Source organism: Apteryx mantelli, chromosome 5, assembly GCF_036417845.1.
Source record: "Apteryx mantelli isolate bAptMan1 chromosome 5, bAptMan1.hap1, whole genome shotgun sequence".
NCBI lineage: Eukaryota > Metazoa > Chordata > Aves > Apterygiformes > Apterygidae > Apteryx > Apteryx mantelli.
Window position 1 is genome coordinate 4,040,156 of NC_089982.1, and position 25,423 is coordinate 4,065,578.

Here is a 25,423-nt window from a genome sequence, read left to right on the forward strand (position 1 = left end):
TTGTACATAAAGTAATAATGAAAGAATTAACAAAATAAAAATAAAACAAACTAGTATGGGATTACAATCCACTGCATGCCTGCTGTTCCACCCTATCCTCCCACATGACCAACTTGGACCACAACAGGAGACAAGGTCAAAAAATGCATCCTCAGTTAAATTGTATTAAACTACTTCAAATTCTCTTAGATTTGCCACAGATTAAGAGGACACCTATGAATCGATGAGAGAGAGCAGTTACCAAACAGTAAGTAGTGTCTGCCTCAATATTAAATGAAAAATGGAAAGGTGATAATTAAAAAGATAATTGTCAAACACAGTAAAAAAGGAAAAAGTCAAAGTCTTTTAAAGTAACTTAAAAATTACAGCAGGGTTACACAGTGCCCTAATGAGGGATGAACAAACCTTATCTTTAAATACTTTCTGCACTTTTCCTGACTGTTCTCCAAAAATTTTTCAACTTAAAATTAAGGTTTTGAGGACACAGCATTGCATAAAGTATTAATGATGCTTAACAAATTAATGCATGAATCCTTTTCTAGGGGTTTTCCTGCATCTCCTTTAGTGTAATCTACATCAACCTGGAAATGCATTTGTATTTATAGGCTTACATTAAGGTATTTTAAAAATCTTACCTATTTTATGTCTTGCTATCTTGTTTGACAACAGATCATTTATTTGACAATCCAAATCTTCAGAGTTATCTGAAAATACATTCAAAAAAATCCATCACAATACTGCTCCTGACTTCAATATTCAATTATTCAATATATCTGCTAGGAGCAACTAAAAGTAGTTACAAACAAAATTCCCAAGTCCCAATTTCTTTAAACAAATATGAAATCCTTGATGTAAATAAACAGCATATGTAATATGATTTTATGTAGAACAAGCTTGAAAATTATATGAAAATTAGGCATAGAAGTAAATATTCCTCAGATCCGTCCCTCTGAACAAAAAGTATTGGCAAATTATAACTACACACATAATTCTATTGATCGAAGTGCAAGATCATTCAGCTTTACGCCACTCAAGTATAACTTCAGAAGACAGTTATTTTCAAAACATGCACAAAACTAGGTCTCTGAAGAAAGCATTGCATAAAGTAACTAACACGACTGGCTCTAGAACATTAAAGAGAAGACTTTCTATCCTCAGAGTCCATACTTGCTATGACAGTATGTGCAACTTGTGTATGGAAATTTAACATAGAAAATGAAAATATTCTTAGGTAAATAGGCCCTGATTCCGTAAGGCTGTAAACTTTGATCTAGGGTGGCAGGAAGTGAACAAACATAGTACTGTCACATGACAACATACCAAATGGGTACAAACCAAGTATTAAGGTTTGTTCAAAATACTTTGGAAGGATAATTTTATCCTGGTAGGCTTTATGCCAAACCATGCAGTGCATGTTCTTCCACAGCTAACACAATATAAAGCTGGCATAAACACTGTATCATATACTCGGACAGAAACGCGATCACTCCCACTCCAATCAGCACTTGTTATACTGGACAAGCCAGTAGAGCAGAGATACAATAGAAATTACTCCAGAATCATAACCTAAGAAGCATATACAGAAAACAGAAGAAAATACCAACTTTAAACATTACCTGAAGATGAATTATCCTGTTTACAAGCAAAGGACTTCCTTCTGGAAGTAAATTTAACACCATGTTCTAGTAAAGGCCCACTTCAAAGAAAACAAAAAAAAACTGCTTGAAAAATGTTACATATCAAAGGAACATTATAGCAAACCCAGAACTGACAAATCAACTTTTTTTGCATCACACAGTTTTTCCTTCCAAATGCCTGTCTGTACCGATTAGATACGGAAGCAAATGACTGCTAGCTAGAAACCACAGGTCCCAAATCCATCAAACAGAGCACACTAAAAACTGTTCCTCTACTCAGTCAACACACAGCCAAACTAGTGTTCACATAATCTCTCTAACCAGACTTACTAAAATCTCTTTCTTTTTTCCCTCCTTTTCAGGAAAAAGAGACCTTCTCCTTTTCTCTGCACCATGATTATAAAAATCACCTTAAAAAAATGTTTTACATGCTGCAAGGGAAGGGCAGAAAAATAGTTTATAATTTAGTTTTAAGTATCCTGTCATAAAACCTTCCCCATAACCTGACAATAATTAACATGCATGCACTTCCACCAGAGAGAAATTCTCCAGCAATCAAGTTATTTATAAGTTATTTATCAAGTTATTTATTTTTATATATATTTATAACAGGACTTTAATAAACAGCCTTAGCGTTAGTAACCTTCCCTCCTTCCTCCCCCTCATCTTTGACTTCGCTTCACTGCCTTTACAGTGGCAACAGATCAAGTTCACAGCAGCTGAATGTAGCTAGGACCCATAAGAACTCCAAAAGGAGCACTTTAATTCTGTATCAGTGCACCAACACTTTGTAGCACCAGTTTGTCCAGTCGAAGTCTGCAGTAGGGTCATTTAAATTAAAATACTAAAGATTTCAGTAGAATTACAACATAAGAATTCAATAAATCCAGACTGTCACTTCCATTTGCTTTCTTATTAAGTTCCCTTCCCACGAAGGAGAAGGTACATGCTTATCTACCTGCACAGAGTTTGCATTCAAGATACTGCTACATACCCTACTTAATGGCAACGAAGTTAATGGATACTCATGCAGTCGTTACCAGATCCTGGAGTGCAGTATTTCTGTTTAAAAGTCACATGCTAAGGTGGAAGCAAGCTTCAAAGTAAAAAATCCCCAAAGGCAAAAAATCCTATTGTGACAGCTTATTCACCACAGGAAAAAGGATTTTATTATTTCATTAGCTGTATTAGTACAAACACCTAGATGTCTCAAGCATGAATCATGATCCCTTTCTACTAGATTCTATATTAACACAAAATAGAACATAGTAATTATAACAGGGGGATTAAATGTAAATTTTACAGACGACTGAAGAAATTACCTTCTACGATTCATAGCTTTCTCAGCTGCAGAGGAATCTCTAGAAAAGAGACAATTATTATTACTGTGTGTACTGGAAGTGAATAATTTTGCTTAGTAAAAGGAACCATATAAAAGAGGTTTTCAAAAAACCAGCAATACAAAGAACAAGAAGTACTCAACTATACTATCTAAAGAAACTTCCTGTTTTGATTACCAATCATAAGTAAAGTCACTTCCATTAAAAACATAATTAATTAAAGAATTAAATATTGTATGGTCTGAATTTATAAACAAAGTAACACACACAAAATTAATATTATAGTTTTCCACTACTATGAAATCTAATGTCTCATAAGCATTTTGGTTAGTTTTATTAATATTTACATTTACACTGAAGTAGTAGTTTCTAAATACATCCACATGCCCAGAGCTTACTGGAAGGTGCACCCACTTCTCCCATTGCACTCCACTTCATTTCTCTAGCCTCACTATTCCAGATTCTAGACATCTCTGCTAATATCCAAGGGCTCTGATTTCCTCCCAACTCTGGCTATCCTACTAATGGACTGCTTGCAATAGTAAATTTACAAAACAGTGTAGGAATTCTAAAACCAAGATTCTCATAACAGTATCAAAAAACTATTTCCATCAATCTCGGCGCTAAAAAAATTATAATATAAACAGATCAAATTATGCAGCATTCTTATCCCTCATAAAAAAATGTATCTTCCAGTTGGCAGGGTATTCCTGAAGTACACTATAAGAGTGCTTTGCACCTTCTTCTGAAACACTGGGCGCTGAGAGGTTACTAAACTCGATGAATTATTCATCTTAGTTACCTGGCATATGCTCAGTGTTCTGTAAAAGAATTTCCCATGACCTCTACCAAAAAATGACTCAAAATTCAACTGAACAGTACCACTTAATACATGACTAGCTGCATTTTAAACAGCCACAAACATAAATTAGTTGTAATATTTTCTCTTGAGAAGTCTCCTCTGCAACTTCATAAGACAGACTGGTATCTTAAAAAGTTATCCTACAGGGATTTTTTTTGCTTTTTAACACTGGATCTGTACTCAAATCTCAAAAGAACACTGCAAATTCCAGTGCAAGCTTCCTTATGTAGGAGTGATTACTAGATTTGGCAGCCTACCTTTGCTAATAGGATGTTAATTACACCACTGCATTTCTCTACTAGCTATTTAATCAGGCTGAAACTATCATATATTTCAACTATGCAAGTACTGCTTAAAAGGTAACAAAACAGGTTGCATTAACTATCAAGTTACACTGCATTTTTTAAAGGAATTAAACAAATCACTTACTGTGATTCATGTCGCATGTTACGTTTTCTTTTGTTACTTTTTATTTTAACATCCGATGGCCTGTTTTTTTTTCCCACCATGTCCTGCACAAAAGAGTTCTCAGAATCTGTTGTATTTGGAGGCTCAATGTCCTCAGATTTTGAGCACACACTTTTATGGGCTTTGCAATGAATCTCTTCAGGTATCTTCCTTGAAGACTTAGCTGATGATCTCTTCTCAGAATTCCACACAGTGTCTGTGAGATTCTGCAGTAGCTCTTTGGCTTTTACAGGAGTTTTGTTATTTGTACCACCAAGTGATTCTAATGAATGCAAAACATTTTTACGTTTTTCAGTGTTAGCCAAATTCTGAATCTTAGAAGTCTGTAATTTCAAATGCAATGGTGATGCAAACACTTCATTTAACTTCACGGACTCTCTTTCAAGCCCTTCTTCACCAGGTTCACTTTCAGAACTCTCCACTGTTGGTAATAGAGGCTTTCTATTGCTACCTTTCTTGCCAAATGCTTTCATTTTCTTTCTGGCACTTTCTGACAGCTTCTTAGCTATTGTATCTTTTGAAAGTTTCTGCTTAACATTTTGTTTCTTGTGAACTAAATGCTGAGAAGTTCTTAAAGTGGACTGCATGTAGTTTGAAGACTTAAGATTCTTTTTTGGCCAAACAGTCTGCTCCTGTTGATCTCCAGCTGGAGGCATAGATGAATCCTCATTTGGCATCACCTTTTTTTTACATCGTTCTGCATCAGATGCTTTTGTGTCTAATCCAGACAGTGATAATAACAGCTCTTCATCTTTTGGTTTCCAGGATGTGCCTTTTCTCTGTTTTGGAGAGTCTTGCCTAAGTGCTTCCTTTTTAGCCTTTTCTATCAATACACAAAACACATGGATATTAATTCCTTTTCAACATAAAAATTTGAAGAAATACTTTTACATGTGAACACATAAAATTTAACCAAAGGATCATACAAAAATAAAGTATCACAAAAGCAGGTTTTTCCCTGATGAATAATAAAGCTTTCTCAGCACTACAGTCCATGGAGAATTCAATATAGAATTTTTGGTGAACTTAGTGTATTTCCTAGCAAGAAAAAAAAGACAGAAATGTTCACATTCAATCTGCTTTCCAGTTTTCAGTTCTTCCTGCTAAGAAACCCTTCCCAACTAATCCTCAAAAACTAAATCCCAATTCACAACACACATCTTAATCTTCTTCCTAGAGAGACAGGAGTAAAAGCTTGAAAGTACCTTCCTGCTTCACTCCATTTGTAAGAAAATGAGGATTTTTCATCACTGCTAACTTAATTTTTAACCTCTTAACAGGAAGGGCTACAAAAAGAAATGAGCAGAGACATTCTCTCTCGTTGCCTTACATAAACCCAAACCTCCTAACTGTGCACCTGCAATATTAATTAAGACTCTGTTAACCTGTCTCATCTCCTTTATCCTCCTCATTTCCCAAAAAAACAAAAAGTCCAGTAATACAATGACCTGAAAGGAAAAGCCTGAAGACCTGTTAAATAACTCACCCATATGAGTGCTGCTTTGCCTTTGAGATTTAAGGACTTTTCCTTCCCTGTCAGAAGATACTATCTCTGATTCTGATGTACTCCTGAAGTCAGGTTGCACTCTGACATCCAAATGACGCATTTGCTGTTTATCAGGTGCATCAATCTGTACCTTTCTGTTCTTCGCTTTCTTACTTTCTGTCTTCTGCCTTTCCAAGGACTGGGATTTCAAAGCAGGAGTTGCAGAGCCATCTTTTTTTGATTTTTTGTTCTTCCGGGGTATTGAAAACCAAGAATTAAAAGACACACCATCTGATTCATCAATTAAAAATTCACATTCATTTTCTATTTCTAAATCTTGATCTTTTGCAAGAGGAGGTGATGGTGGTGATATCGAGGCTGAATACCTACAGAAAGGAGGGACAAAGTATTCATATGAACGGGAAAAAAATTTTTGACTTTCAATCTTGTAAATCCTGGCGATGACTGCAGAACACAGAAGCATGCTACAGGATACTATCCAGAACAATGATTACAAAGGCCATCATTCATCGCTTTTAATCTTCCAAAAGGAGGACAGCATCTGCTTTTTCTTTCTTTGTCCTGATACCCATAACTCATCGTTTCTCAGATGCTAGATAAACAACTTCCTACCTAACTGCTCAGATCCATACCTGCTCTAAAAAAGAGACTGCTTGATCACCACTAACTTAAGAATCACATATACTTTGCCTGAATCCTCCAACCTACATATCAAAATCTCTCAGGCTCAATCTGAAAAGCTTTTCAAAAGCTGTACACTATTTCGCTGGCAGACAAAAGAAATACCATTATTAAACTATAATTGCACAAAGAGTTCAAACAGCTACTTAAAACCTTCCTCAATTTGAGCTTTTCAGTAATGATGGACTATCCCAACACATCATCCTATACCATATTTATAGGTAAAATTATCTTATTCCAATACTTAGGACTGGATTATTTTACTAACAAATTATGTTCCATGCTAAGCCTCAAAATACACCTTTTTCCAAGCGTTCCTGTCGTTACAGCTGCTAAAAATGCTGAAGAGAAAGCAGACTTCTTTTTCTGTACAGAGGTTATAGCAACATGGTCTGTTCCTTGCACCAGAACAAGCTGCTCATTTTTCCCAGTTTGAGGTCCTCCCAAATCTTCAACTTCTGCATGGCTCTTAACCGCAGCTGGAGTATTTTGCTCATCAAAATGTAATCTAGATATGAGAAACAGTATTTAAATGCAATGCAATGCTATACAATCCTGAGTGCACAATAAAGTATCTTGTTGACGGACAGCGACTCTCACTTTCTCCTGCTGACACTGTCTCACTTTTTATGAATGAACTTTCATTTGGTAATTTGCTGGAACTCAGGTTAGTGTTCCTACTTCCAAGTGTAGTAGTTAGTGTCCTCATCAGTAAGGCAACAGGGTTAACCTGAGACCCTCGAGCAAAGCAAGGGCTGCTCGACAATCCAAACATCTAATTTTAAGAGAAAGCGCTTCAAAAATTGTCAGATCTCCTGGATCCTGGGTGCACTCTTGGATGAGACTCTTCCCAGTCTCATCGCACCATGGGTCAGTGGGACCACTGTCTCTCCCTCTCTGTGAGCACCCCCAGAGATCCGGTCCTCCAAGAAAGCAAAACCATGGCCACGGCAGCTGGCCATGAGAGCAACTGGGCTTCCAGTTTTCCAAAGAGGAAATCCCTCAGTGACCACAACTGATGTTATTCTACTCTGTATAAAACATTCGCATATTTTCAGTGAGAGGAAGAATGACTGCTCATCTCTGCTTTAGCAAAATTTTTGTAGCTTTTAAGGTGAACCCTGTCAACAGGATTCACTGAAAAAAAATCTAGAATATCTGAGAAGCTGACAGTTTGGGGCACTTTTCTGGATAAAAAGAGTTCAAACCCATTCTGGCAGGTATTCTGCACTTGGATACTGCACTTCTGGAGGTTAACTCTAATCACCAGAATACTTAATAAAAACCACTACTACCCCCTGCAACAGCATTCTAAATCCAAATGTGAAAATTCTCTCCCTGGTTGGAATTTCTTTTTCTAATTCACAAATCAAACTCATAAATGAGTAAAATCACTGTGTTAGTTTACCCTAAAATGAAAGAAAGAAAAAAAAAAAAGTTCAGCTCTACTTACATATGGACAGGAGAACTTATAGCTTTCTCCACAAGAAGAGGTGATCCCACAACCTCATGATCATCCTCAAAGACTGAGAAGTTGGCAGGACTTCTGCATAACACTTCAACATCTTTTAATATGTTATTTGTTTTGCCAGGAGATCCAACAAGATCATTGATGTCTGCACTGACATTTTTATTTGAGCTTTCTCCTTTAGACACAGGACTCTCTAATTTGTTAGCATCAGATACATAATCACGTATCGCAGGCTTCAGATGTGATTCAAGTGACCATCCTGCCATATATATTAAATAGTTTCAGTTCCTCCCCTCAAAACTGTATAAAAATCCCAAGAAATAGTTACCCCAAACCCTGAATTGAATAATGGTGGTACCAACCTTTGCTAATGACTGTTTTTAGTGGTGATGCAGATAAGGAGTCTGCAGAATTACAGGCGCTTTTCACAGAGTTCGTTAAACCTGCATTTGGCTGCCATATTTGATAGAAAATAATGAGACAAAGGAAAATGCTTGATACAGTAATAGAAGAAGTATTTTGACAAAAATATAAATTTTTAAGGACACAATTTTCTTCCTCAATTCTTACTCAACTCATTTAAAGCACAGTTCTAATTCAATTGAACACTTCACTTTTCTATTATTTGAGACTTTCAAGAAAGTAACTGTAAATTTCAAACAACAGGTAACACAGTGTATACCCTAAAAATAAATTTGCAGCTTATAGAGAATTCCTGCTAGTTTAGAAATTATTTCTTCTCTTCAATGGAATGAATTAATTTAAACAATCTAATTCACCTTTATTAAATCAAGCTGTGGTTTTGCAAGAATTACTTTGAAGAAAATATAGTATTGTATCATCAGACTAAAATACACAAATTCCATTACAAAAGCTGTCTGTTTTAAACTCTCCTATTAACAGAATATCCTGCTTTAAAAAAACTCTATAATCAAAATATTAAAACCAAGTAGACCAGGCTGCAGACACAAACTCCATTATTTGTAACATTTGCTCAGACAAGATTCTAACAAGTCCTTTGACTTGTTTCTTCTGCTTCCCAACAAAGTTACAGATATACAAAGTCATTTTACAGAGAGACAACTGATTATCAGGAGCTGACAAGCACCTTTTATAGAAGGATCATCTTTCAATTTTACTGTCCATTTACTACATCCATTCATCCGGAAAAATGACCGAGGCCAAGTTCAATGGATTTCAAGATAGCCATACTCACCACCTGCTATAAAGCAGTGTGCTTGAACCTGAGAATGTTACTATCCCAGACAAAATGCTGAGAAAGCTTTCGTTAGCAAAAGTCTAAAAAAAGAGGCCACCAAAAAAGCTTTGTTAAAGAATATTTCCCTTTTATTATAGCACAACAACCTAATTATCTAAGTACCATAATTACCATTATACCAGAAGGTTAAATTATAGCCAATATACTAATATTTATGACATACAGAGCTTATTCACCCAATGCTCATATACATCATCGCAGTCCTACAGAACTATATACATACCAAAGTAAAACTGTACCCAACAGTATGCTATGACACTAACGAAACTAACTTACCTTTTCGCTTTGTATTGAAGTGCCCTTTTTGTTTCTGACAACAGGAGTTGAGCAACATGTTGTACTTGGAGAGTTTATTGTAACATCACTACCACAACCTATAAAGAAAAAACTGTAAGTACAGGATACTTGGAATTGTACAGGTTTTGAGTTTGTTTCAACAAGTCACTAAGACTTGTCAAGTTCAAATAAATCTAAATAAGAAAGAAATAATAAAGAAACCAGTTATTCAGGAAAAATATTACCTCCCAAGATGGCTAAAACACAGTTTTAAGGGGTTGGAGGTTGGGGGGGGGGGGGATGCTGTTAAAGATTGTGATACTTTTGATGTGATGAAAAATTGAACCTTTTTATTTTTATATATTTTAATTTCTATTTATTTACCACTGCATTTGATACAGGAAAGAAAATGGTTTTTTTGATTTTTAAATTTAACTGGCAAATTAAGCACAGCCTCAAATAATAGCTTACTTTCAAAGCAATCTTGTATGATTTTCAGGATGTTCTGACCTGGCTGTACATCAATCTGTTTCCTAGAAAGAAAAGAAAAAAATTATTTTCAATACACAATACTAATTAATCCCATCTAACCTGGCAATATAAGAGCATCTGCAGCAAACATTAAAGTTGTTATTACTTAATATTTTACACCATTATTTCCACCAGTCCCAAATTCAATAGCTTTCACCTACCATTTCCATAGATAGATACATGCATAGAAACTTGTCTAAATAAGCACTGCAGGAGAAAAAGTCCCTCTGTCACTGAATATGATGGGAATGAAGAAATACCTCTACATAACAGAAAATATACAACAACTGGAACAGCCCTCAGGTAACGCAACTTTGGGCTGAACAGAGTTTCTGGCTAAAAAAAAAAAAAAATCAGTCCTCAAGTAGTATTGTCTGCACAATGATCCAACCTCAGCAGATACAGAAATGAAATTTGTGCAGCACATATCTCCTCACAGAAACAACCACCCTTCTCTTCTCTTACTACCACTCAACCAGTTACTCTAAGCTTTTATGATACCTTTGACAGCAAGAGCTGGCTTGATGTTTCAAATCCGTAAGCAAGCATCAAACCAGCTCAAATGGTTAGGCTGCTATTTCTTGTCTTCTCTAAGGGAAATGAAAAATGGCAGAAGAGATCCATGAGCTATACCATTTTGATGAAAGCAACAATAAAAAAGCCACAGACCATTTCTTCCATATGATTATTTTATGTCTTCTAAAACAGATATTTTGGTAGATTTTTTCTCTCAGTAAACTCATGAAACGCATGTCTAAAAATGGATTCCAGTAACACAAAGCTCGCTGACTTCTGACATTCCTTTAGAAAAGACTACAGCACAACAAATACTCAAACTAATCTTCAACATTTACCAGAAAGGGCCAAACTACACAAGTAGGAACTCTGCCTGCGCTTCATTTCTCTACTTCCTGAAAGGAAAAATGTTTGCATGGACTACTGTTTCAGTACTCAACTAGTCTAGCTAGGGTAGCTTCAGTATCTCTACACCACAGTTTGCCACTTTAACAGAGGACTGCAAAGGAAAAGCAATCTAATGAAATGGAAGAGTCTAGGAAGGATACAAAGAAAAAAATATATATATATATACACACATGCACATATACATAAAAAAGTACATTTAATTTAAATATATACATATACACACATGTCTATTTTTTAAATGTAAGTGACTTAAATTATGCAAATAAAGGACTCTATCCTGTGGACAATCTGTCACTAGATGTCACGTTGATTATTGACTTGAACAGCGTTCTCTGTCATGGAATTGCTTTATCCATTCTCCACTCTGCTGCAAATGAAACAGCAGTAATACCTTTGCACCCAAGAGGTCTAAGAGGAATGTATGCACTGAGGTAAGAGAGCTTCAGAAGCATATTAAACACTACTTTTTCCAACCAAAGTGGAATACTCCAAGCTTCAGTAAGACACTGTATTCTCTCCCCCAGCACGATTTGCTCCTCTCACCACTAAGAAATACAAAAACTTTGGGAACCACTGTATAACCATTTTTAAAAGATACACTCCTGTAATTTTGACATTAAGTTCACAGAAATAAATCAATGCAACTTTTCCAAACAATACTGTCTAAAATTAGAATTTTAAATATAAACACAAATTACCCTCCTCCGTGGCAGAATCTTGCTCTGTAGTCTTTCTTAAAATGATTCTGTTAAGAAAAAAAAATCAGTTTTTACCAAGCATGTTGCCACTTGATGAAAAAGCAAACAAAAAACAACTTCCTTTTTCTCATATAAACAAATCTTGAGGATTCTTGATTCATCATAAAACCAGCAGGAGTTACTGCAGCCCTATTATTCTTAGAACCCTGCAGTTCTGATACACGTGCCCACTACCCCTCTAACAACTGCCAGGAATTCAGCTTTCCTTAAGAATCACCAAGCATGTGTTGTATTTAAATTAACTGTGAGACTTATATGAGAAAAATCTTACAGAATCTAAGGGATTAGTTAACTTTTCTAACTATTACCATTATAGAAATACTCATCTTAATAAAGAAAAGTGATCAACGACCACAAAGCAAACTAGAACATAACCTTACAACCCAACTACCGCTCTGTGGAAACTGCTCACATGGATATTCTTACCCTCTATTTATCACAAGCAAGACCATGCTGACAGGCAGTTACAACATAACAACTGTTCCATGGTAAAATTACCACCTTGCTTAACTCCCAGTACTTGGTCACCTACTCAAACCCCAAGTATAATCAAAGTCACTTGAATACCATGAGTTCAGTCATCTATTATCACAACCTGAGTAATTCAAATGACAGTTAGTATAAGCATAACTCTCTATATCAACAAATGAAATAAAGCCTACTGAGTTGGAAAGAGGCAAATGCTGTAGAGGAGAAAAACAGGAAGGAAGGGTAAGATAAAGAAAATTCAGTAGGCTAAGCAGAGCGTAGTTTTTCACCAATGTGACCATAAAATGTTTTTTGAAAATTCTAAATGTTTAACTGAAAGTTATGACCTCCTCCAATCTGCTGCTGCTGGAGTAAGTGTATGTGCAGTATGAAGATCGTGTAGTCCTAATGCCACAAAATTCAGCATGCTCTTCCTAATAATTTTGCCATACTGAAACCACTTCCTATCTTTCCTGACAAAAAGCGATGGCTTCAGCTAGGATTTCTTTCAGATACTTCTACGGATATTACTTCTGGTAATAAAAAATGACCGAAAAGATCAATTTATTCAAAAAAAGGATTTCATTCCACTGCAGATCTTCAACTTAACCTTAAAACTGCAGGATGAAATTCCACATCACTCAGTGAATCGACTGACTAATAACACAAAACATTGTCCCTTCACAAAAAGTACGGAAATGTACTCTGCAGTGAGCCAGTCACTCAGGCTCGAAGCTCTTCATCTCGCAAGTGCAGTATAGTCTAGCGGCAAGCAACCTTTCATGCAAAAAAAAAAAAAAAAGAAACCTTCCTTAAGAAACCTAGCAGAGCTTTTAACAGTTTATTGGTGATTAGGTTAATGCTCCACTGCACATAAAGAGCTTTTAAAATTTTATTCCCCTATCTCTGACAGTGGTCTGTAGGGGGAAGCTAGGTACCTCTCTAATACGTCTAGATGAGACTTATTGATTCCCTGTGGCCCCGCCCGCCCGCAAGCGCGCTGAGGAGACGGGGGGGGCAGGGTAGGGGGACGCGCCCCAACCGTTAGCGAGGGGAACGGCCGCCCGCGCGCCACGCGACAGCCGCTGCCCGCGCGACTGAGCTCGCGCCCTCTCACCAACGCCTCCGCCATCCCGGGCCGCCGCCGCTGCCACGACGAGAACGAGGACTGCCGGCCCTGCAGCCCGGGCACCGGCGACGCCGTCTCCTCCTCTCCCCCCCCTCCCTCCCCGTTTCTTCTCCCTCCCGCTCCTTTCAAACCTCGGGGGGCTTTCCCGCTGCGCGCGCGCGCAGGCAGCGGTACCGCCCCCACCCCCTTCCCCCCACCCCATTGGTCGGCGGCAGCCGCGCGCCGGTGAGGGCTGTTTCTCTGCGCGCGCGCCAGCGCCCCCCCCATCGCCGGCCGTTGCCGCGCGTGCGCAGGAGCCTCCCTCCCTCCCCACTTCCCCGCCTCAGGCGGGGCGGTGCTTTTGTCTCATGTCGCAGTTGCCTTTACTCCGCTCTTTTCCCAGGAAGCAGTTGCTAACCTGCGCTGTCCTTAAAGCGCAGAACGGGGCAAGATTATTCGGAGGATCTGCCGAGTCTGTCATGATACCCTTCCCCGAATATTCATCCCCTTCTCTCCCTCGGACAGGTATCCTGGCAGTCACTCCATCTTTTTTTTCCCCCCTTCCTGGATAGCACAAGGATCAATTTCAGAAAAGTTCAAATAATCAGGTTTCTAAATGCTCCAAAGTATCTGCAATCACCACAGGGTTTTGAATTTTGTTCTTTAAGCATTACAGAAGAACGCACAGAGAGCTATTGCTAAAAGAACTGGTTGAGAGCACATGCTGCTACAATAGCCAGCCCAAAATACATTTTAAAAAGACACTTTTTAGAGTGCACCACACACGACTGAGTTCACCTGTTCCAGTGTCATTTTCAACCTTGCCAAGCAGAGGTGCCGGTACCTATCTTCATAAGCTCCTCTGTAACAATTCAGTCAGATTTTGCCATTTAAATGAAATGAAAAGAAAATGCATATGAAATTCTGCAATCTGAAATGTATACAAAACCTGAGACCGTGGACCTGTCCGCAGCAGTACTGAGAGATGACATGGAGAATTCACTTTCACCTGCGCAATTGCACCTCTCTTTTCTGCTAGGACTAGCGAGCAGCTGTGTGATCCATCACAGATCACCTCACAGGCCAATTATGTACTCATCTTACAGGTACATGCTGCTGAGAAACAAAAAGAGATCATGAAGATGTTCAGCAACAAATGATCCACAGAAATTTGTCATGTTCGCTTTGTCTCTCATACCAACAAGCACCAAAATACCAACTCTCGTCATCGCTATTCTTTCTGAACGCTATAGGAAAGGCCAGAAATGGAATAAAGCATAATGGTTCTGTGAATTCAATGGAGATTTCACCCCTCATTTCAGAAGGACCAACATTTCACTCCTGAACTACAATTTCCCTTCGCAATTTTTTAGAAGGCTTTGGTATATTAGTTCTTTCACAATGGAAGTCTTTCTCTCCTGCACGCACATTAGAAATTTGGCTGTCAGTAATAAACAGTGGTAGGTAGGCTTATTTCTAATATTACTTTTGGGGTCCTGTAATCCTACTAGATGTCCCATTTCCTAAAGGTCAATTTCAACTAGTCTTAATGTTAAACACGTATTCACACAGAAAATTGTAAATAATACTATGGAAGCAGCTAAGAGTACAAACAGTTTCCCTAGCTGATAGGGTACTACAAGGGTAGCCTGCATAACCTTTGTGGGACCCAAGTCCAACACTTTAAGTTATAGTAAGCAAGCTTTTCTGCCATTACCTCCAAGCGAAACTGGCCATGGTAATGATGCAGTTTCGTATCAGAAGGCTCATAATTTGGCTGTTCCTCTTCGAGCAAACTGAGGAACGAACTCACAGACACTGCTGAAAAAAATCCTTTGAATCCATTCAGTCTGGTTCCTCCTGTGATTTTCTGTTGAGTAAAGAGTCTGCGGCATGTACTGACCTAAAAGTGAGTACGGAGACTTCCTCTTTAAGCTGTTGCTTTTTTTCCCCTCTCACAAGGGTGAGTTCTTCTCCGGCTGAGGCTGACACAAGGCAGACAAGAACAGGATAGGAGGAAAAAAAACGTATCTGATATCCAGAGGACACTGAGAAGCGTTATGGAAGAGCCTGAGAAAATTCCTAAACCAGCTCCCCGGCGGATCTTCCACGAGCGACAGAGGATCACCGGTCTGCCTTTGTACTTCGAAGGTTATCTGTCAATCCGGCATTCAAGCTGCCAGGTAAGGTGCACAGTCCCCATAAATATATGCTTTTAAACATTTTTGCAAAAATCTGTCACCGTGAGCTAAAGACTGGGGGAGAAACACTTCCCGGTGCTGCCCAATACACATAGCTGCACTGAAATAAAGATATCTAGTTTAATTTGCACTTTCAGTCATTTCTGTTCATGCTTCTTGAAAAAGAAGTAAACTAAAGTATGTAACGTAACGATCAATATCTCCAGGATCCCATTATAATTTACTATTACCAATTGAAATGCAGACTGAGTGTGACTGATTTCATAGTTAACACCATGGTGAAAGGTTAATGCAATATTTTTAATAATAAGAGCAAAGTTTGACATGGAAATATTTTCTGATGCATCCTGTATTTACTGGACAATAGTATCCCTCCTGAGATATCCAACAACACACCATTTGAAGTATATGTGAGGTGTTCTACATCTGTTTTTTCTTGTTGTTAAAGGCTGATCATTTAGCATATGCGGACTACCTAGGAAAGTAGTACTTTGATTTTTTGACAAAGAATAACCATTTAAGACCCAAATTAGTAAATACCTTCATACTCTTCTGTGTGCTACAGTAGCATATATTTTCAGAGCATATCCTTAATCAAGCTGATTGCCTTTGTTAGCACTTGACAACGGTGATCCCTGCACTTAGGATTATAAAATAGTCTTTGCCCTAACCCTACCTACACTCTCATCTCTGTAGATACAGAAGCACAGACAGTAGAGAAAATACGAGTTACAGAGGCTAAAGATGGACATAGTCAAAGGACGGATATAGCACAGTGGTTCACAAACACCAGAACAAACAGGTACCACAGAAAACAGGAACTCCAAGAAACAAAAAGCAGACTGTTAAATTGTCTGCAGCACTCAAAATTATTCTAAGCATTGCTTTGCTGTATCTAGCATGAGAATACCTGCATGTTTAGGAAAGCTCCCTCTCACATTGCTTTATTTATATACTTCTATGTAAAAACTTTTTTCCTGAAGAATACTCCTTTTGAAATGTAATAATTACCATAATGGAATAACAAACAATACCAGGTGAGAGCAATAACACACAACCACTCTAGAGAGGCTTATGTGGGGCTGAAGAGGTGTACTAACCACCTGGCCTGCAGACCAGACACCAGGAGAAAAGAACTCATTAATACATATTTCTTAACTGGATCTGACTAAAAAATACCATGTTACTATCAGCCACTTCCAATCTCTTTTTGAAAAAAGAAAGGACTCTATGTGTGCATTACTTTTACAAATCCTACTTTATTTTAAATATCCACAGATGTCTTTAAGTAGCAGCCAGCTTCAATTTTGCACAGTGCTAAGTTACAAGTACTACTTCCTCCTGTGGTAATTGTTCTGCTGCCTTCTCCCTGTGATGCAGGTAGACTGCACACAGGGGTGTAAGGAACAATTACGGCTGTGAAACACCAACAAATGTTCCTGGGCAAATACTACTGCATTTCCATAGAGCACAATGCCCAATTTATAAAGTGCAATTCAGAAATTTCGCATGACATCCAGGACCACACCTCTCTCAGCCAAGCGCTACTCCACAGCAAGCTTTCACAGGCTTCATTAACTTGCTAGGGACAGATGTTTTAAGGAGAACATTTACATTAATAGCACACTGCAGTGCTCAGAGGTTGGGGCCCAGAGGCTGAATGCTACAGAGAACATTTCGCTAGTAATTTGACAGAAACCACCAGAAAAACTAGTTAGGAGTTGACAGTGTAGGGAGCAAGGATCACCTGCAGGATACTCTAGGAAAAATATTTTGTTGACTCTAATTCATATGACCTTGCAGACCTGAAGACTTATTTCTTTTCTCTATTTCTGTGAAAATCTCCAACTTTGTGTCAAAAAAAAAAATCAAAAAACAAAACAGGTATGTAAACTGAAAACTAGAACAGAGCGTCTGTTTTACAGGTTTGCATTCCCAGTTCACAGTCCCATAACAGATACACTTCTCAGAGGAACAAGAAAAAGAGAAAAACGTTTCCCATCATTCAGGACATGATTGTATTAGGGAACATTTGTAACAGTCAGACAGTCATATTTACCATGGCATGCTGTTGATTTACAAACACTATCACATGTAATTTAAAGACGAAGTACATAAAATATCTCTTCAAGTGCAAGAAGTCCAATTAGTAGGTCAGACTACTGTCAAGCTTTACAAGAAAGGCATTAACATGGTCTTATCCCTAAAGCAAATAAACTAGCATGATCAAAATCAAATGCAAGTAAGCAGTTCAAGGAAACAGTGTTCAGAAGATTAGCATCTTTAAACATGTTCACCTCATGCTATTTTCCGCTTTCTAGAGAATGATGTGCTGAGAACAACGAGGAAACTGTTTGCTTTTTATTAGTTGTCTTAAGCAGCATCAGGATCTTACTTTTTCTGCTTTTCAACTTAAAAATTAAGTGAACGTACAACTCACTTTTGTATTTGTCCAAAGTATGGAGTGCCATTTTTATGCTTTTTAGGGACAGTGAGAGTTTTAAATGGTATTTAAAATATATTTTTCTTTCATTACTTACCACTTCTAAATTGACGAATGTTAAAAATCTTCAGTGTTGGTTAGCTGGTAACCAGAGGAGAATGTGTTTCTCAGTGCTACTCAAAAGGAGTTTTTATTAGCAGGCACTGAAGCCAAGTAAAGGGATATAGTTTACCCATTGTCTAGATCAACATTATAATGATCTAGATCAACAAACAACAGAAAAGTTTTCCCGTTCCATGGCAGATTAGGACACTAGAAAACAAAGGTAGGAGCCTGTATATCTTTCTAGCTATCAACAAATTATTTAATAAACTTTTTTTTCTTACATTGCTTGCAAAACAAATGTATCCTCACTCTTTAATGCTCTTTAAAACACTGATATAAAAGTAAATGATGGCAGAATTTTTATCAGTCCTTTCACTTTAAGCATTTGGTGGGAACTGAAAAGATTACCTTGACAAACTGACATTTCCTCCTTTCAGCAGGAATTTAAAGTGTATTGGACAGAACTCAGAGGAACTATGCTCTTCTTTTACAATGATAAGAAAGCCCCAACAGTGAGTAACATACTGTCTTTGTTACTATGCATTTGATGAATTGCATCTGTTATTTTCATCAAGTAATCCTTTGCTATTCCAGGCACTTCGCTACGTTCCTTTTCTCTCTCATCTCCATAGCAAAGCAAAGAGTATCTAACATAGTAACAGAAAGGCTGAGATTAAAATAAAAAAGAGTGAAACAAGCAGTAGCATATTAATTTGTCTCATTAAAACAAAAAGGAAGATTCTTTGGCACCTGAGCTATAAATGTATCCACAGTGCTCCACAATGTTACTGAGTGCTCTTTCCTTGACTTTGCAAAAGAATACAATACATCTTGATGTGTAATATGACATTTCTTTATGCAGCTAAGGAAAAAGTGTTTGGTATTATCACAGAGTACTGTGGCTGAGGCTCTAGTTAGAGTCACCCACTCAGGTGGGTCTTGCGGGTCACTCAGGAACAAGACCTTAGCATTGCAATAGACAGTTCTATAAAAAGGTCACTTCAGCACTCAACAGTGGTCCAAACCACAAAGCAAGTGTTAGGAATTATTGGCAAAGTAACAGAGAATAAGACAGAAAAAAGATCATTAGGCCACAGTAAAAGCCCATGTTCTACCTACACCTTGAATACGGCATGCAGTTCTAATCCCTTCATCTCAGAAATGGGGACAGTAGACCTGGAAGAGATTCAGAGCAGGGCAACAAGGTGGCAAGGAACAGCTCCTGCAAGGAATGACTGAGCAGGCCGGGACTGAAAAGAGAGGAGCTTATGGAGTACGGGAGAGAAAAGGGATATAATGGTAGTGTCCAATACCATTAACTGTTGGGAGAGGAGCGATAGAGATCTTCAGTGCCTCTTCCCGCTGCAAGAACTAGGGGCCATCAAATGAAGTAACCAGCTGAAGGAGGTGGCTCTTCACACATGCCTAGGCACTGCTTCCTACAGGATGAAGATGTCAGCAGTTCCCATGGATCCTAGGGGAGATCGGACAAGTCCTTGGGAGGGCGCTCCCACAAACACACCACAGCCACTTGAAGAAATCCCCTGAGCTGCAAGTAGCAGGGGACTGGAAGAGTACCAGGGCGCAGTTTTCATGTGCCTGTTTTGTTCCTATTCTTCTCAAGTGCCCACCCCTGACCGCTGTTACAGGCAGAGCACTGAGTGACATGGACCACTGGTCTGAACCAATACAGCCATTTTGTTCTCTCATGCCCCAGACAGGCTCATAAGTGCTCATGCTCTTGTATGAGAAGCAAGGAGTCACTGAGGCTCATAGGGAGAGACTGTAAAACAGTGCCATTGAAATGAGTCCAGCTTCTAGTCATAAGCAGCATGTCCCTCATGCCAGCTTTGGTGACAGGCACCAAAGAGATCATGCCTTTATTTTGTGCATGAGGTAAAAGCCTTCCTGCTGACAGGAGAGGAAATACTGCCTGCTCAAAGTGGAGATGGCTGGCCTGTCTACCCAGAAGGTACGTTGTTGCTGAAAAGAGCTTTTGTAAGCAGAAATAAGGGGCTGAGCTTTGGCATGCATGTTAGTGAAACTTAACCCAAACTCCAGAAAAGAAAAAGTCTCAACATGTTTTCTGCTAAACAAATTTCTTTGGAGAACAGCTAGATTTTTGGTGAATATTACAACTTGTGCTATTTCTCTTTTTTCTTCCTTAGTACTCACAGAAATTAGATATATCAGCTTTGATATCAGTAACTAGTATTCATCCAGATGAAAATGGCTTTGCGCAGTTCATCCTGATACTGTCGAATGAGGAACTAGAACTGAAGGTAAAAAAGGGAAAGCTACGATTTGAAAACCACCCAGTGCTTTACCATATCTCTCACAGAGCTCTGTTTCGATGTGGGGGTACTAGCTGTCTTTGTGGCCTCTTAAGTGTGCAGCTTGCAGACAGACAGCACCCAAAGGCAATCAAAGAGAGAGGCAGAGCAGAAGGAACTAACATCAAGGAAATTTCCCCTGTAGGCATTAGAAACTTTTCTTGGGAGTATTTGGGAATATAAAATGAGCAAAGAATTGAACAAGAAAATATATGAGAGAAACCAGGAAGTTCCACACTGACATGCCTATAGCCCAGGTCACTTGTAAAACAAAGAAGGGCAATAAAATACCTAACCATACCCCCGTTCAGAAGCCACAGAGGTTACAGGGCTCACGGACTACCTAGAAAGTTTTATCCTGAGCCCCGTCTGTCTCAGCTTTTCCTCCTGTTTGGATCCATATAACCTACTCCTTTTACTCCAACAGAGCCCACTCTTTCTTACCTTCCCACCTCTGAAATTGAAAATGGGGTATTGGGGAAGTGCCCGGTTTCAGGGTATGAAGTAGCTTGGCATGGTACTTCTAAAGGGATGAGGATTATGTGAGTCTCCAGGATGAAAATGCAGTACATTTTTTGCAGCAGTCATTCTTACTCTGTCATTTTCTGTTCTCTCAGGCAGAGGACTGTGAACTTGGGAAAGAATGGAAAGGTTTTATTCTCACTGTAACAAAGGTAGGGAAGAGCTTTATATCTCGCTCTATGTCAAAAGTGTCTATGAGGGGCTTTTGTCTTCATGCATGCCACAAGTTGGCTTTCCAAGCCATGAAGTCTTGCTGCTAAGGTGTTTGCACACACTAAACTGTTGGGTTGGTTATAACAACACCTAGTTTTTTTCTGAGGAGAAGAAAATTCAGGGTGATTTTACCCCACTCATCTGCCATGGTATCTAATAGGTATAGATCCCAATCCACTGTTTGCTGTCCAGAAAGAAAAGACTTTTGGGAAGTGTCTAGTCCCTACAGCTGTGGACAAATGAAGCATGCTGAGAGAGACAAATTCTCTTATTCCTTACCCCATAAACATAGAAATGGCCAAACTGCATCCCTGAGAGAACCCATCAGTCCTGTTATTTTACTGAGGGGAAAAAAAGTTTTTATTTCCCAGAAGTCTTCACGTGGCACTTTTGAAGCAACTAAACTTATCTGCTATTTCCCTGTTATTCTGAATTGCTAGCACTCTCCCTCAGGGCTCCTTTTATTGGTCCAACAGGCAAAACTCACAGCATTTTGCCAGCTGTAAGTGTTTTAAAATGAAAGGAACTAACTTAGATCATGCTAGCGCTGGATTTGCTTATTTGCCTCAGTCTCTTTAAATAGCTAAACATTTTTTCTCCCCTTTCCTAATGCATGGAGAGTCTAAAGTCTCGCCTACATGTTAAAAAAAATACAATCACTAATAATTACTGTGGAATAACCATTCCATAATAGTTTCATATAAACTCACTCTTACACAACACCTTTTTAGCTAAATGCACTTTGAAAACAGCAAGACTCTCATTGATAACTGCCCGTGGGAAACTAAATGAGGTTTGTTTACAGGTGACTTTACACTGGCCTGGCTGAATCACTTAAAAACTCAGGCTAGCTGAAATAGGTTAAATTATGTATACATGGCCTTTTGCAGTAGAGCAACCCCAAAGCATTATTGTGAACTCCCACTCCTGTCAATGCACATCTCTGCACCTTGGTAAGTCAGGCCACAGATATGCTTATCTCACTATTCTGATACAAACAGAGGTGCAGCATCTTACTCAAAGCAGAAGATGACCCAAACCTTCCAGATTATCACACCTGCTTAAACCAACCATGTAAGAAAGTCTTTTGCATGGCAGCTGCACTTAGAAATTAGTTGTGATAGCCACAGAAACAATTGCTCACAATGTTTGTCCATTCTTTCATTTCCTTTTTAACTTTGGCATTCATTTTCAGATGTCAGTTCCACTGCATGAGTCATTATCACCTGGTCAATTTATGAGAATGCATGAAGTGCTAGAGAAAGAAAAGAAAAGAAGGATAACACTTAATGACTGTTCAAGTGCATCCTTGAATGAAGAAAGCCCTCCCAGCAGAAATTACAGCAGTACATTGACCTCTATGCCAGCGTAAGCTCCGACTGAACTATACCAACCCCAGCCTGACTAGAAAGCCTTCCCTTCTTCTTTCAAAGTATTATTTTCCTACAGAGGTTTAACATTCAACTGTTGTACAAGGGTTGCTTGATAGTCAGTGAGCAAAATCTACCTTTAAATCTAGGGAGATTTCCTAAAGGGAAGATTATTGCTGCGGCTTTTCTACAAGGCATTTTTGTTTTGAAAACATTAAGTGTAGCATATTGCCCTTCTAGAAGAAAATACTGATTCTTTTTGAGAAATTCAACTTAAGTTCTGGTTACTCATCTCACATTCTTTGCAAGGCTCCAGAAACCATACCTGAACCAAGGTGTCATTTGCTCTTTAAGAAGGCCAGAGCACTGCTGTCCTGAATTATATTTCTATAATAGCATTGTTCAGTAAGTCTTTCAGATGTCCTGCCTACCCTGGACAAGCCTAGGATTGTTAGGATGCATTAGTCTGGTAGACAACATCACTCTTTGTACAGCTCAGAATGACAGGGCCTTGCTAGCATGTATTTGTGCTGTTTCTCTCCTCTCTTCCACATAGGTGTTTCTATGCGGTATCTCGGCAAGAAGCGATAGAGATGTTAGAAAAGAACCCTTCATGTGGGAATTTGATCCTGCGGCCTGGCAGCAACAGTAAGAACTACGCAATCACAGTTCGACAAGTGCTAGAGTAGGTTGATTCCACAGTATATTATCCCAGTCTTAACTAGCATGCACTGTATTACAAGCTGAATTGGTAATATCCAGAGATGATACATGAAGCATATCCCCTACCTTCTGGCTGTTTTGAGAAAGGCAATGTGAAGCAGCAGGGATGGGCCTGAGACTCATTTGTTAGTCCTTTCCCCCTCTAAAGCCAATTAAACTAAACAAAAAAGAAACCAAAAGAAAAAAAATCAAAAGCTGATTTCCTTGGGTGAATAGCCTTTCCCGATCTGCTGTCCAGCCATGAAAGCTTACTGAGTTTAAGAATTCATCTCAAAGAACAGGTGTAAGAATGGAACAAACCATATCCCTCGGTAAAAATGAACAAATAAAATGAAAGAAACAAATGTTTTCAAACAGTAACTTAATCAAAACACACCATGTTTCCACTGAATTAGCACATTTTAGCTTTTGAAGAGCTTCAAAACAAGAGGCATCTGAGAGCCAGGGAACGACATCTGCAATTCTCAACATTCCTAAAGTAGAGCAAGAACAGGAAAAAAGAAACCCTGCCCCACACCTTCAACAGGCCCTGGAGATATTACAAAGCACATCCACTGCTCCTGTGAAGGAGTTTATAACGACAGCAATCATGCATCAAAAGGTATTTAACTTCTGGCAGCATACCAACTTTCTTTTTATTTCCTTTCAGTGCCCCATTCATAAAGCACTATAGAGTAATGACCAAAGAAGCAAGTTTTGTCATCGAATTGGAAAGACAGGTAAGTGAGCAGTTAGTTCCCTTGTTGCAGATTCTTAAGCAAGTGTAAGGAAAATTATTTATGGAAAATTAGAAAAACTGTAGTAAATTTCTACCTATAAGTTGTGATAGTCAGAGTAAAGCATGTAGAGAGATTTTGCTTCTTGCTAGTCCAACTAATCTGATCATAAAGAATAAATATCCTTCTGAGAACAGAGAACATAGACAAGTAGAAAAAAACCACATCAACCTCTTCTATCTCCCTTTCTACCAAAAATAAAATCAACCACCACCACCACCACTCCCAAGACTGCTTGAAAAATGGCTTCAGTTCTTTCAACCCTAACTTCAGTAATAAGCCTGAAAACTGAGGTCCCATCCCGGATGGACAAAGTTCAAAGTGCATTTAATGTAATTTTGAGAAATAGAATTAGTTTGGTTGAAGCACTACGAAGGCTGTAAAGACCTTTTATTTTAGTTTAAAACAGTTTTCTTCCACTTTTCCTAAGGCTCATTGTTTAATTAATGGCCTGAGAAATGTCCTATTAGTTAGAAAAAGCATGTGCTTTCTTCTCTGCTGTTGCACCAGCTGCTGGAACAACAAGAGCAGGCTTCAAAGTAGTCATTGTAGAGCAGCCAGGTGAATACAGTTAAACCTCTCAGTTAGTTTACTGTTTTGAAGGAAGGGAAGAAGTTGTATATTTAAGGGTCAAAATGTTACCACAGGTAGCAAATGTTACCATCCTAGACCTCACTGTGTTTAAATGCTGGATGTAAATCCAGTATAGGTTGTTTGAGAAACATCATTAGGAATCCCAGCCTGCCAGCAGGTTTTTGAAAACTTATTCTCACCGTAACCCACATAGTATGTTTTGTTTTGAGTGCAGGGCGTTTTGTTTTTTGTTTTTTTCATGAAACAGGTGACACTGATGAGCCTTCACGATGTCATCAATTACTTTGTGACCCAGACCCGAGGGAACTTGAAACCGTTTGTCATGCCTACGCATGACAACAAGCTGCAGAGGGCACAGCGTTTTGAAGGTGAGCCAGCTGCTGGAGGCACGTACAGGAACCATCTCACTGCAACACAGAGACAGAAGCAGCATATGGGGACCCTGCACTAAAGCTAAACATGAGGGTTTTCCAAGGCTGTTCTTGCATGATTTCTAGAACAGCTCTGTTAACCTTAAACCAAAAAGGCAATGCTGCTTCTCCCAGAGATACTTCTGAGATTTGGAGAGGGCATCACACAAATAATTCTCAAAGCAGGGAAATACATATCCAAATAACCCCAATTCCTACAGAAGACTAATTCCTACAGAAGACTAAAAGAACTAAGGAAAAAAGGGGGGAGAGAGAGGATGCACTGCTCCTGTAAAATGTGATGGAAAATAGTGCACTGAAATGAGAAAGACAGCATTTGCAGGTCACAGTGCAATAAACTCTTCACGTGACATCCCCATACCTTGTCTACTTACTTGTAACAGGATCAGCACTGTCGATGAT

The 25,423-nt window shown here is 38.7% G+C and overlaps 2 protein-coding genes across 2 annotated transcripts in view; one reads left to right on the top strand and one right to left on the bottom strand.

Annotated features, from left to right (window-relative positions):
* CENPC (centromere protein C) overlaps positions 1-13,401 on the bottom strand; it is a 32,589-nt gene extending 19,188 nt beyond the window's left edge. The window contains exons 1-12 of the mRNA XM_067297309.1: positions 13,320-13,401; positions 11,675-11,721; positions 9,993-10,054; positions 9,522-9,619; positions 8,329-8,419; positions 7,949-8,225; positions 6,797-7,003; positions 5,794-6,179; positions 4,269-5,130; positions 2,960-2,998; positions 1,617-1,696; positions 636-704 (exon numbers count right to left, since the gene is read on the bottom strand). Coding sequence (XP_067153410.1) covers positions 636-704; positions 1,617-1,696; positions 2,960-2,998; positions 4,269-5,130; positions 5,794-6,179; positions 6,797-7,003; positions 7,949-8,225; positions 8,329-8,419; positions 9,522-9,619; positions 9,993-10,054; positions 11,675-11,721; positions 13,320-13,334 — 2,233 coding nt within the window. The 5' untranslated portion in view covers positions 13,335-13,401. The remainder of the gene's footprint in view (positions 1-635; positions 705-1,616; positions 1,697-2,959; positions 2,999-4,268; positions 5,131-5,793; positions 6,180-6,796; positions 7,004-7,948; positions 8,226-8,328; positions 8,420-9,521; positions 9,620-9,992; positions 10,055-11,674; positions 11,722-13,319) is intronic.
* A 1,969-nt stretch (positions 13,402-15,370) lies between these two features.
* STAP1 (signal transducing adaptor family member 1) lies at positions 15,371-25,041 on the top strand. The gene is made up of 8 exons (XM_013942509.1): positions 15,371-15,493; positions 18,500-18,571; positions 20,228-20,341; positions 21,010-21,066; positions 22,323-22,495; positions 23,054-23,182; positions 23,870-23,939; positions 24,838-25,041. The coding sequence occupies exons 1-8, from the start codon at positions 15,371-15,373 to the stop codon at positions 25,039-25,041; spliced, it is 942 nt and encodes a 313-aa protein (XP_013797963.1).
* Positions 25,042-25,423: the final 382 nt, after the last annotated feature.

Bases quoted from the DNA above. Each gene is read 5' to 3' on its own strand.
- STAP1 (XM_013942509.1), top strand. From the start codon at position 15,371: ATGGAAGAGCCTGAGAAAATTCCTAAACCAGCTCCCCGGCGGATCTTC. The intron at 22,496-23,053 runs GTAAGCTCCGAC...TCTTCCACATAG, and splicing joins ACATTGACCTCTATGCCAGC to GTGTTTCTATGCGGTATCTC. The intron at 23,940-24,837 runs GTAAGTGAGCAG...TTCATGAAACAG, and splicing joins TCATCGAATTGGAAAGACAG to GTGACACTGATGAGCCTTCA.